At 36.8% G+C, this 12,289-nt stretch overlaps 1 protein-coding gene across 5 annotated transcripts in view; it reads right to left on the bottom strand.

The window, feature by feature from the left end:
* Positions 1-12,289, bottom strand: part of NEDD4 (neural precursor cell expressed, developmentally down-regulated 4, E3 ubiquitin protein ligase) — a 176,929-nt gene that overhangs the window by 37,564 nt on the left and 127,076 nt on the right. For 4 of the 5 annotated variants that reach the window (XM_006894518.1, XM_006894514.1, XM_006894516.1 and 1 more), the window contains 5 exons: positions 10,733-10,899; positions 9,656-9,773; positions 9,396-9,563; positions 5,796-5,861; positions 2,040-2,159 (listed from right to left, as the gene is read on the bottom strand). In XM_006894518.1, coding sequence (XP_006894580.1) covers positions 2,040-2,159; positions 5,796-5,861; positions 9,396-9,563; positions 9,656-9,773; positions 10,733-10,899 — 639 coding nt within the window. The remainder of the gene's footprint in view (positions 1-2,039; positions 2,160-5,795; positions 5,862-9,395; positions 9,564-9,655; positions 9,774-10,732; positions 10,900-12,289) is intronic. The other variant, XM_006894515.1, reaches the window with a different exon arrangement.

Genomic DNA, 12,289 nt, shown 5'->3' with positions numbered 1-12,289 from the left:
AACAACAACAACAACAACATGCCACTCGTGTTTCAAATGCTAGAAAGGTCACCCAGGATGAACAGGTTGCAGTAGTGCTCTCAGAGTAAGACAGAATAAGAAGCAGCACTGGCCATTCAATTCCAAAATAGCAGGCTTTCAAAAACCCCTATGAGGTTCTCTAGCGAAGTATATATAATAGGTTAGAATGAAAACAGAACAAACTCAACAAAGTAGCCACCTGAGGAATGGGACAAAAAGCTTGGTTAAATAAAATTTAGCATCATCTGAAACATATTATTTAAAAAACAATTAGGAACATATATGATAATTTGTTAATACTTAGTATTATAAATATAGGTATTTACCATTTTAGTATCTGTTATTTTTCAGTGTTAAATACATGTCTAAATCTCAGACAAAGATCTCATAACTAAGGTTTACAGAATACTACAGGGCCTCCAGAAAAAAAGACTGATAGACATGAAAACTAAAAGACAAGAAAAAGACTGAAAAGACATGGATGGAAAGACTTTTCAAAGAGGAAAACATTCAGACGGCCAACAGACACATGAAGAAATGATCAAAATCACAGGCAATAAGAGAGATGCAAATAAAAACCACAATGAGACAACATCTCATTCCAGCAGTAGTGGCAAAGTTTAACAGGACAGCAAGTATTAAATGTTGGAAAGGATACAGAGAGATTGGAACTCTCATATACTGTTTATGAGACTGTAAAATGGTACAACCACTCTGGAAGGCAATTTGGCATTTCCTCAAAAAAACTGAACATAGAAATTCTGTATGACCCTGCTATTTCACTGATAGGAATATACCCAAGGAAAACAAAACTGACACACAAATGGACATGTGTACACTGATGTTCACAATAGTGTTATTCACCATAGCAAGAAGATGGAAACAGCCTAAATTGTCCTTCAATCAACAAATAGATTGAGAAATTGTGGTACATTCACACGATGGAATACTAAGCAGCACTCAGGAACAATGATTTTGAAAATACTATATAACATGGGAGAGGCTAGAGAGCATTGTGCTGAATGAACTAACTCAAGTCTCATAAGGAAAAATACTACATAAGACCATTATTGTAAAAATAGAATAAGTAAGACGTGTATAAAAGTCCAAAGAGGGAAGGGAGGGGCTAGGGGCCCAAGGATAGAAGAGGGGGAGGGGGAAATCACAGGGTAGCAGAGTTTGCTGGGGTGAGGGAGGGAGGTGAAGGAATTAGGAAAGATCCAGTTGGGGAACTGAAAAGATGGGGTTAATTGTGGGCATAGATCAATGAAAATTAATCTTATAAAACACAATATATGGGAATGATCGTATGAAACACAATGCAAACAGATGAATGTGTGAAACAATGCATATGAATGAAACAAAATTCATACAGGTTTTGCATGCAGACCAATTTAAAATTTAAAAAAACCTTAAAAATATAGGCTAATAGTAATAAGATAGAGGTTTTTAAAAAAGTATTTTGCTAATAAAAATTATATAAAAGATAATTATATTCCTATTAGAGATCTACTGTTGCCAAGGAGAAAGTATTTTCATCATCACAATTGTTTTGGTAGGGATTATCTTTTAGAAAAATGAATACATAGAGTTGACGACTCAAATAACAAAATTACTCAGTGGACTGTGTTATTTTCTTTGTTCTGTTCTCATACAGACTTCTTTTATATAAATACCAGGGATAATTACATTCCTATTAGAGATCAAGGGAGCTCTGGTAGCCTAGTGTTAAGAAGCAGCACTGCAATCCCAAAGACACGGGGTTTGAGTCCACCAGCTGCTCTGGGGAGGAAGGATGGGCATTCTCCCATGTGATTAACTGCCTCCGAAAATCCACTACAGGCTCAGCTACGGGTTGATTTTGACGCAAAGGTATACAACAACAAGAAGCACTAGTGAGAGAACAAATAAGTAGAGGTGGGTAAAAGCATCTGGTGTGTACCAGAAATCGGTGCAAGCATTTCCAAAAACAAGTGAAGGTGCCAATCCTGTAACAAAACAGTACAGACTGTAGGTACCTGTACAGGGGGCTTTGTCCAGGTAGTAGTTCTGGAATTATGATCAACATAATAGGATCTTCCTCTTTCATCTTGTTTTTCTTCCCAACCTGGTGGTAATCCAGATGAAGTAGGCAAAAGCTAAAGTGAAGAATAATGGGGAAATTAAGTTAATAAATGAGAAAGTTTTTAAAAAGAACCATGTTCCTTCATGGGTACTGTCATTGTTATGTGCTGTTGAGTCAATTATGACTCAATGTGACCCTATGAACAACAAATGTGACCCTTGTCTTCTCCTGCACCATCTTCACAATATTCAACATGCTCCTGCCCATCTTGTTCCTCTCTCTCTGCCTTTTCCAGCACAATGTCTTTTCCCAAGGACTGGCCCCACCTGACAATCTGCCCAAAATATGTGAGATGATGATACACTTTGGGCATTAGCCGGATCCAGCATCCAGAATAAGGAAGCTTAGATGCATAGAAAATGGAAACAATTTGTTAACAAATACAGTGTTAGTAAGGAATGGAGCTGGGATTTGAAACCAGTGGTCTAGCAGCAGAAATTACCACACACATGTGTAGTGTAAAAAATTAGCTCTGCTTTTTGGAAGTCTTAGTGGTAGCAATAAGACAAGAAAAGGAAATAAGAAGTACCCAGATTGGCAAAGAGAAGGTAAAATTATCTTTCTATGCAGATGATATGATAGTATATTTAGAAAAACCTAAAGACTCAACAAGAAAACTACTGGACATAGTTGGCCAATTCAGCAAAATGGCACGATAAAAGATCAACATATAAAAATCAATTGGATTTCTCTATAATGACAAAGAGAATACAGAACTGGAGCTAGAAAAACAATACTCTTCACAATAGCTAATCACAAGATTCATTTACTTGGGAGTAAATCTAACCAGAAGGACAAAGGATCTAGTCAAAGAAAATTACAAAACATTACTACAAGAAACAAAAAGAGACCTGGAGAAATGGAAGAATATACCTTGCTCATGGATAGCAACACTCAATATTGTGAAAATGACAATACTACCAAAGGCAATTTACACATTCAATGCAATCCCAATACAAATACCAATCCCATTCTTCAACAAGATGTAAAAGGCAATCTCCAATTTCATTTGGAATGGAAAGAGGCTCCAAATAAGCAAAGCATTCCTTAAAAATAGAAAAAAAGGCCAACAAGCACATGAAGAAATGTTCAAAATCCCTAGCTCTAAGAGAAATGCAAATCAAAACAACTATGAGATATCACCTGACCCCAGTAAGAATAGCAAAATTTAACAGAACAGTAAGCAACAAATGCTGGCGAGGTTGTAGTGGAAGCGTAAAAATGGTGCAACCATTGTGAAAAATGGTGTGGCTCTTTCTCAAAAAGTTGCAAATAGAGATACCATTTGACCCAGCAATTCCACTACTGGGAATATACCCCAAAGAGAACACAACTGACATCCAAGCAGATATATGCACATGTTTACTGCAGCTTTGTTCGCAACAAGAAGGAGCTGGAAACAACCTAAGTGCCCATCAACAAACAAATGGATAGAGAAGCTGTGGTATATTCGCACAATGGAATGCTACGCTGCACTAATAAAACAAGGAACTCATGCAATATTATTCAAATTGGGTGACTCTGGAGGACATTATGCCAAGTGAAATATCTCAGTCACAAAAACACAAATACTGCACAGTGCCACTCTTGTAGAATGGGACTGACATCAGGGTGGGGGTAAGACTGAGAAAAACTGGATAGATTATGTATACTGCATTGAAACAGATGAGGGAGAGAACAGTTTAAAAGTGATATATGATAGGGTATTATGGTTATCACAGGAATCCAGAATTAAGGTTGCACAGTGGAGTGCATTCAGGGTGGGGAGCGGAGGGATTGTACACCAATGAAGGAGTTTATCCTTTGCTCTTCAAAGAGAGGAGCGAACTGAGGGCGGGGGTAGAGAAAAAAGTACAACAATGAATGAATGGAAATCCAAAATATCTGTAAATGTTCATTAAAATTAATAAAATAAAATTTAAAAAAACAGAAAAAAGGTAAGAGGCATCTCACTCTCTGATTTCAAATCCCACTACACTGCCATGGTGTTCAAGACAGCATGGTGCTGGTACAATGACAGACAATATATCAATGGAATAGAATTGAGAGCCCAGAAATCAGTCCATCTAACTATGGTCAATGGATTTTTGACAAGGAGAAGAAATAAGTGGGGAAATGACAGTCTTTTTAACAAATGGTATTGGCAAATTGGAAGACCATCTGCTGAAAACTCAAACAAGACCCACACCTCACATCATACACAAAAACCAACTCAAAGTGGATCAAAGACCTAGGACTAAAACCAAGGACTATAAACTTCAGTAGAGAAAAGCTTGAAGCACTAATCCACACCAGGAACAGTCTTCCCAGCATCCTGAAAAACCTACAACCATGAGAGGATAAAATAGAAGAATGGGACCTTCTAAGAATCAATTCCCTAAGCACATCCAAAAACTTCTCCCACAGGGTAAAAAGAGAAGCCACAGATTGGGAAAAAATATTTGGTAATGACATGTCTGATAAAGGATTTATATCTAGACTTTATCGAATACTTGAGCACCACAACAAGATAAACAACCCAATTGAGAAATGGGCACAGGATATGAACACACACTTCACCAAAGAGACATTTAGATGGCAAACAAACACATGAAGAAATGTTCAAAATCCCTAGCTCTAAGAGAGATGCAAATCAAAACAACTATGAGATATCATCTCACACCAGTAACAATAGCAAAATCCAACAGAGCAGCAAACAACAAATGTTGGTAAGGTTGTGGAGAAACTGGAACACTTATTCACTGTTGGTGAGAGTGTAAAATGGTGCAACCACAATGGAAGGCGGTATGGCGCTTTCTCAAAAAGTTGCAAATAGAAGTACAATCTGACCCGCAGTTCCACTGCTGGGAATATACCCTAAAGAAACCATAACTGCAACCCAACCAGATATATGCACACCCATGTTTATTGCTTCTTTGTTCAAAATAACAAAGAGTCGGAAACAACCCAAGTGCCCATCAACAAATGAACAGCTGAAGAAGCTGTGGTATATTCACACTATGAAATATTATGCAGCACTGAAAAACAATGAACTCATGAAATATACAAAATGGGTGACCCTGGAGGACACTATGCTGAGTGAAATATCTCAGTTAGAAAAGGACAAATACTGCCTAAGTCCACTGTTATAAAACGGGACTGACAGGGGTTGGAGGGAAAACTAAGAAAAGAGGGGATTAAATAATGTACATGGCATTGAAACAGATGAGGGAGAGAACTCTATAAAAGGAATATATGATTAGGTAGTATTTGCATGGCAAGAGTCCAGAATAAGAGCTGCACAGTAAAGTGGACTGGGGGTTGGGGATGAGGGACTATATAACAATGAAAGAATTTTTTTTTTCCAAAGAGAAAAGCGAACTGGGGGGAAGAGGTGACAGGGAGAAAAATGTGCAACATTGAATAAATGGAAATTCAAGGTCTCTATAAACTTTCATTAAAATCTCAATTAAAAAAGAAATTAAAAAACTAACTCTGCTTTGTTCCTGTTTGGGCTGTGATATGCTGTCTATTCTATTTTATTACAAATGGACAAAGAAGGGTCTGTACTGGATTCTCTACCTGTCCGCTAACTTTCCTAGATCTTAAAAAAGAAGGTGCTTGTGTTTTTCATTTTTATTAATACTTGAAGGGATAAAATAAAACTCACCACGGGAAGTGTAGGCTGTTCCTCAAAAGTATAGGCTTGCAAGCTGCCTCTTCTGCTGGAATGATTCTAATAAAAAACCCAAACAGAGGATGATAACTTTAGATTTTGATTTGCCCTTAGATGGCAGATAATAAAGCAGGATGAGTACACCTGTGCAAAGGAAGCGGTTGGGGGAGGGGAGAGGAGCTGGCTGAAAAGCACAGAGACTGTACAGCAAAGGTACTCAGGCAAGAAGTTCAAATCCACCAGTGGCTCAATAGGAGAAAGGTGGACAATCTCCTGTGTGATTTATAGCCTCTGACAATCTGCTGTAGGGTCAGCTATGAGTCTGTTCGAACTCGACAACAATGAGAAGGATTCCAACTATAGAGAATCAGAATCTACATCTTAATATCTGGGGATCTGTTAAAATCAGCCTATTTGGTGTAAAAAGGTAATTTCTCAGCAAGAGGTCAAACAGAAAGAACCCTTTCAAAGCTCTACGTGAACATTTCAGAATAATTGTTTCCTTAAAATCTGAGTGTTTCTCTCTGTGTATATAAATCCATGCTACTGCCACTATCTATACCATCTTTGTTTTGTTAAAGGATATGAATATTTATAATATGCCCATAAGTTAAATCAAGACATCTACTGTAGTACTGTTTTATAGCAAGGATCTTTATCATGAGCGCACTGGTTAAATAGCGTACTTGTTAAATAGGCTACTTGTACAATATGCCAGAGTTTGATGGTTGTGTTTGCTGGTTTTATTTAAAAGGAGCAGACCTATATAAAGTGAGATGATCCAAAGTTTAACATACAGTATGTGGGGGTAAAACAAAAGTTATCCAGAAAAGTATATATTACATGATCTCACTGGAGTAATTATGCACAAATATATGCATGTGCATGTGTGGTTATGGATATATAGACAATATAAAGGACAATATATGTCAAACCATTAATAGTGACTGAGGGAGCAAATGGTGGAGTTAAGATGGATGACTTAATTTTTATTTTTTACACCTCAGTATTGTAAGCATTTCTAACCATGAACATACAATGCTTTAAAAATAATAAGTTAGCATACAGCTCAGCAGGTAGGAAGGGATTGGAAAAGAGGGATTCAGGAAGAGGAGGATATTGGGAGGAAGCAGGAAGAGTGTGGTCACATTATGGGCATTTTAATTAATGTTACAAAACAAAATGTATATGAACAGTGGAATGGAAAACCTATTTTATAAACTCTCACTCAATTCACAATAAAAAAGAAAAACAAATTAATAAACTAATATTTTGAACAGGTCACACACATACATATACATATATATATATATACATATATATATATTATATAATATAATATATTGTTGCTGTTGTTGTTATGTGCTGTCGAGTTGAGACTGAGAGGTGACCCTCCAGGGGATTTTCAGACGCTGTAAATCACATGGTAGGAGATTGCTCATCTTTCTCCTACAGAATGGCAAAGGATATAATATGTCCTGCTCACTCTGTTCTCTCTTTAGTTGTTGTTAGGTTCTGTTAAATCATCTATGACTCATAGCATTCCTGTGAACAACAGATAGGAACCTGGACCTAACTTCACAATCTCTGACACGTTAGGAAGGAGACTCTCTGTTTAGAGACAAGCAATATTCCTGAGGTCTTTAGTATTCAAGACATATTACACATGTATTGATTCTCCACTATTAAATAATTTTCATAAATGGTATACCAAACACACTGTTCCGTTCTTTGCTGTTTTGTATTTATGAATAAGATTTAATTTACTTAGAGATTTCATACAGCTTTGATATTCAAAGTCAACTCATTCTTTTCAAAGGCTGCATAGTATTCCATTACATGGAAGTCATGTATCACACAGATAATTTTTTTAAAAGAGAGAAAGAGAATAGAATCCTGTGTGATTTACAGTTAGCAAGTCAAAATAGCTTATTCTTTAAGTCTTCTGACTGACCTTTCACATTCTCCTACCAAGAAACAAATGGAAAATAAGATGTTGTTGTTGTGACGTGCTGTTGAGTCACCTGCCTGTACAACAGCTCTGAAGCCTGCCCTGTGCTGAGCCAGTCTCACTGACTCTGACCTTTTTTTAAAAAAGGAAGTAGGCAGGCAGATTAGCTTCTGGATACAGTCATGAATATCCAAGCACAGAACTGTCTACACTGAAATTTCTTTCCGATGGTACGAGCCCAGAAGTCATCAAATATTTATTTTACTGCAAAGGTCCAGATAGTAAATATCTAGCTTTTGGTCTAAATGGCCTCTATAATTACTAGGACTCAACTGCTAAGTGATGTGAAAGCAGCTATAGCTTAACATTTAAGTACTGGGCCAGGGCTGTATTCTAAGAAAACTTTATTTACAATAAGAGGCAGTGGCTGATCTGCTAACATTTGCAGAAGAATGTAAGCTCCATGAGGGCCAGAGATTTTGTCTACTTCATTTACTGATGAATTTCTAATGATGAGATTCATCAGCGATGAACCAGCCAGGTTATAGTGCCTGGCATACATGTTTACAATAAATATGTATTCGATGAATGAAAAGCTGGAGAACTCCAACTTCAAGTGAGCATAGCATCATCAGAGAACAATCACCTTTGCTTCCACAAAAAGATTCTCCCCTGATGTTGTGGAGGACAGACTAGAACGCCAGCTAGCCAGAGAGGTCTCACCATGGCACTGTATATTTCCAAACCCAAACCCACAGGCAAAAGCTTTCATAGTGGTTGCTGTGGGGGGAAGATCATTTATCTCCTTGTTTAGTCAAAGTACTAGCTAGCTCTTAGTCATACATGTGTTGTGTTGGTGACATCTGTGATATAAGGTTAAAACCACATTATAATTAAGAAAAAGAAAAGTAGTCCCTGAAATGTAGTGGCCAGTCTGGCACTCACTGAAAGGCTTTTAGTTGAACATAACTTCCCAGAACATCAGCATCAGACAAACACTCTGAGGCCACGGTGGATCAAGACGAGAAAAAGAGCATTATAATCATGTCCGAACACAGACAAAACATGACCACTGTCCAAGCCACAAAATTCCAAATATCTCCATATCCCCATATCCTGCCTGCTGTGGGTGAATGCTGCTTCTCTACCGGCTCTAGTAAAAGACAGCTATGGCTAAGATGAATTCCCTGCACCACCGAAAGGACCACCTCTACTCCCTGACAGCATCTAATCCAGAGCAAAGCCTTGCTTCCCGAAACCCCCTCAAAATCACCTAAAGAGAGCCCATGCCCTTTCCTAGCACCCCCTTGCTGAGATACCCCATGTGTCTCCATGCTTCGTGTTCTCCTCACCTGCTGAAATCTGCTCATTACAGGTGTGTTCCCGGTGGCCTTTCGTGGGAGGCCACTTCGACTATAATGGCTATTTAGATTGTCCATGACTCTGTCCTATACAGGGATACTTGAAAACTATCAATGATAATGCTCTAGGATCCCAAAGTCCCTAATACATTACCACATGCCACTAAAGGCAAAATTTTATGTAAAAAGTCATACTCCTTGAAGGGAACATTTATGGAAAAATATGTAAAATCCTTAAGCCTTTATAGGATACAGTACAGTAAAATAATGAGTGTATCTTACTGAGGTGGATACTGGCTGGCTGGCAGCTGCATTTCCACCAGTGGAGAGTCTGGCATTCAATTCTTCTGCAAGATGAGTCTGAACATCTAAGTTATTTGATGAGGAAGGTGATGAGAAGGTCTGACTGCTATACATGATGGCTTCATCTTCTCTTATAATTTCCCAGTTCTAAAGCAAACAGATAAGCTTAAGCCACGGATACTGTCATCTACTGCACTAATGTATGTATTGTCAGTGAGAAAAAAAAATGTTTTCTATACCTCAGAAGACTCTCGGTTGTCAATGTTTTCTGTTTCCTCGGAAATCTGCCGCCTGGTGGTGAATGCACGTTGCGCTTGCAGTTGAATGTTACCATTCTCAGCCTCTGTTAGGTTGTCCCTACAGTGGGAGTTTAAAAGCCATCAACTATGCCTTAAGATAGCCAAATGACAGTCACAGTTCTATGCATATTTTAAAAACACCTCTATTTGATCGGCATTTGCTGCTTTTAGCCAAAGCTTGCTTCAACATACACAAGATTAAAGAGTGAGCACAGTGTAATACTAAAAGTATTTTATGGAATTAAAGTTAAGTTTTTGTGAAATTTCTTAACATGTATGACTGTGACATCTGTGTCTCTCAATCTGCCTCTAATAATGCCTAGCACGTGTGGATACTCAAAATAAAATTGACATGAATGAATATGAGAGTTTAACAAATAATTTCGTGGTATTTTTATTTTATTATGTAAATTAAACTTAAGGAGAAAATCTCAAACAGCTCCACACAGTTTATAAGAGAAAGCTGCAAGAATTACATATATGTCATAAGGAATTTAACCAATATTTTCTAGATTACTCTTAAACCATGGAAGCAGGAGTGGCATCCACTTCCTAAACAATATGCCTCTGGAAACTCTATGAACTTTGAATCTGGTGTGAAAAATAATGTATTAGAATTATGTAAATAAACTAGTATAATAAAGAAATAGTATATTGTGCATATTGAATATTTTAACAATGAATTACAAAAACATTTTCTAAATTTTTCTGAAGAGAAAAATGTGCCTTTTATTGCTACACAGTACTTAAAAATGTTTATAAATAACTGACACTTTTTATAAATTAAGAAGCAATTAAAAAGGTCGTATTTTGTGGTTCAAATAATTTTAGATATTATCACTAGGAAAACTGAGCTGGGTGGCATTGTTTTTAAGCCCTGGGCTGGGTAAAAATCCTGGTATTCTTACAGGTTGTGGATGTCTAAACTATGACGAATCTGTATGATCCAGCTTCCAGAATAAGCACTAACTGTACAAATGTACCCAAAGAACCAACGTGAAGGCCATCAGCACGTACTGAAGGGTTGGTCTTTTCCACTGTGTTCGTCTAGATTCATGGTTTACATAGTAGGTCCTTCCGAGGACATCCTGCCTCTCTTCCCATCCTGGAGGTAGAGGAGAAGGTTCTTGCTGCTGCTGCAAATGGCAAGCAGCATCTGGTTGGTCCAAAACAACCCAGCCAGGCTGAAAAACAGGATGGTAACAATTAAGAATCTATGCTTGATTTTTGGCTTAATTTTTTTTCCTTCTTAATCATGGTAAAAAATAAATCACCCAAAATGTGCTTTTACAGTCTAAAGTTAACATTATTTGCATTTATCATACTATATACTTTAAATTATGCCAAAGAAAATGAAAAGTGATACTGCTGATGTCAATACCAATTCTAAAAAGTATGTACAGATGGAAGTAGGGCATCTATGGGAAAAGTCAACAACTTTTTAAGATAAAAATTGGAATATTTCCTGAAAATGAAAGCTTTTTCTCCCTAAAATAACCACTTAAATTTGCCTGAAATGGCTTTAAAAGGGAAAAAAAAATATTTTGCCACTTCTAATTTTAAAAGGACACTCTGAAATAAACATGATAAACAAGCAATGATATAAGGTTGGAACGGCTTGAGAAAGTGAAAAATACAGCTTTAAGTTACTGTAACCTAAGTCTAGTCTCTATATTTCAACAACTGAATGAAGGAGAAACCATATCTTATAGGCTTGCCCTTGTCTCTTTACAGAGAAAACACTTCACATAGTGTGCAAAGTCATTAATCCTCTGAGATACAAGAATCATTAATAGGTGAAGGGCAAATATATAGAGGCATGATCAAGAAAGGCAAACGATTTAGAAATAGTGAACTCCCTAATCAATGAGTAGTTATGATTCACATATCTGTTCTCTTTCTCTTTTGATTCAAAGAAAGGCACTATAGGAAAGTCATGGAGCAGTCAAAAGAATTTTTGTTGTTGTTTAAGAAGGCATTTACAATTTGGCTTCTCTGACATATGGGGCAAATACACACATAACTTAAGCTAGAGCAATTAAAATGATAGATAAATTGAATCATAGCAAGAGTTAGAGACAGACAAAGTAGTAGGAGAAACGTTCTATTAAACAATAGTATAGTTAGAAAAGTAATGAAGAAAACTTTAATATCCTCCTAAAAGGCAAAAATAAAATCTTGAATGAATGGAAAGACACAATATTATCTTGGCACAAGATAATAATGTGACAAAGATTGTAAGTCTCCTCAAGTTATAAATTATATAACTGTGCCAAGATTTTCTATAATCTACAATGTAGATTTTCATAATAAAATGAGAAACAAATTTTCAAACTAAAACACAAATAAATACACACAAAGAAGAATAAACTGAAATTATTAATAAAAAGTGAGACATCATAAACTACAATAATTAAAAGAATGTGGCACTGTATATGAGTAGATACATAACTTGCGACTCTAAAAAAAGTTGCAAATAGAGATACCATTTGACCCAGCAATTCCACTACTGGGAATATACCCCGAAGAGACCATAACTGACATCCAAGCAGATAGATGCACACCCATGTTTAT

The sequence above is a fragment of the Elephantulus edwardii genome, unplaced genomic scaffold (genome assembly GCF_000299155.1).
Source record: "Elephantulus edwardii isolate Elephantulus edwardi_28Jun2011 unplaced genomic scaffold, EleEdw1.0 scaffold00145, whole genome shotgun sequence".
Taxonomy (NCBI): Eukaryota; Metazoa; Chordata; class Mammalia; order Macroscelidea; family Macroscelididae; genus Elephantulus; species Elephantulus edwardii.
Note: the sequence above shows the minus strand (reverse complement) of the source record. Positions and strands in the feature narration are given on the sequence as shown.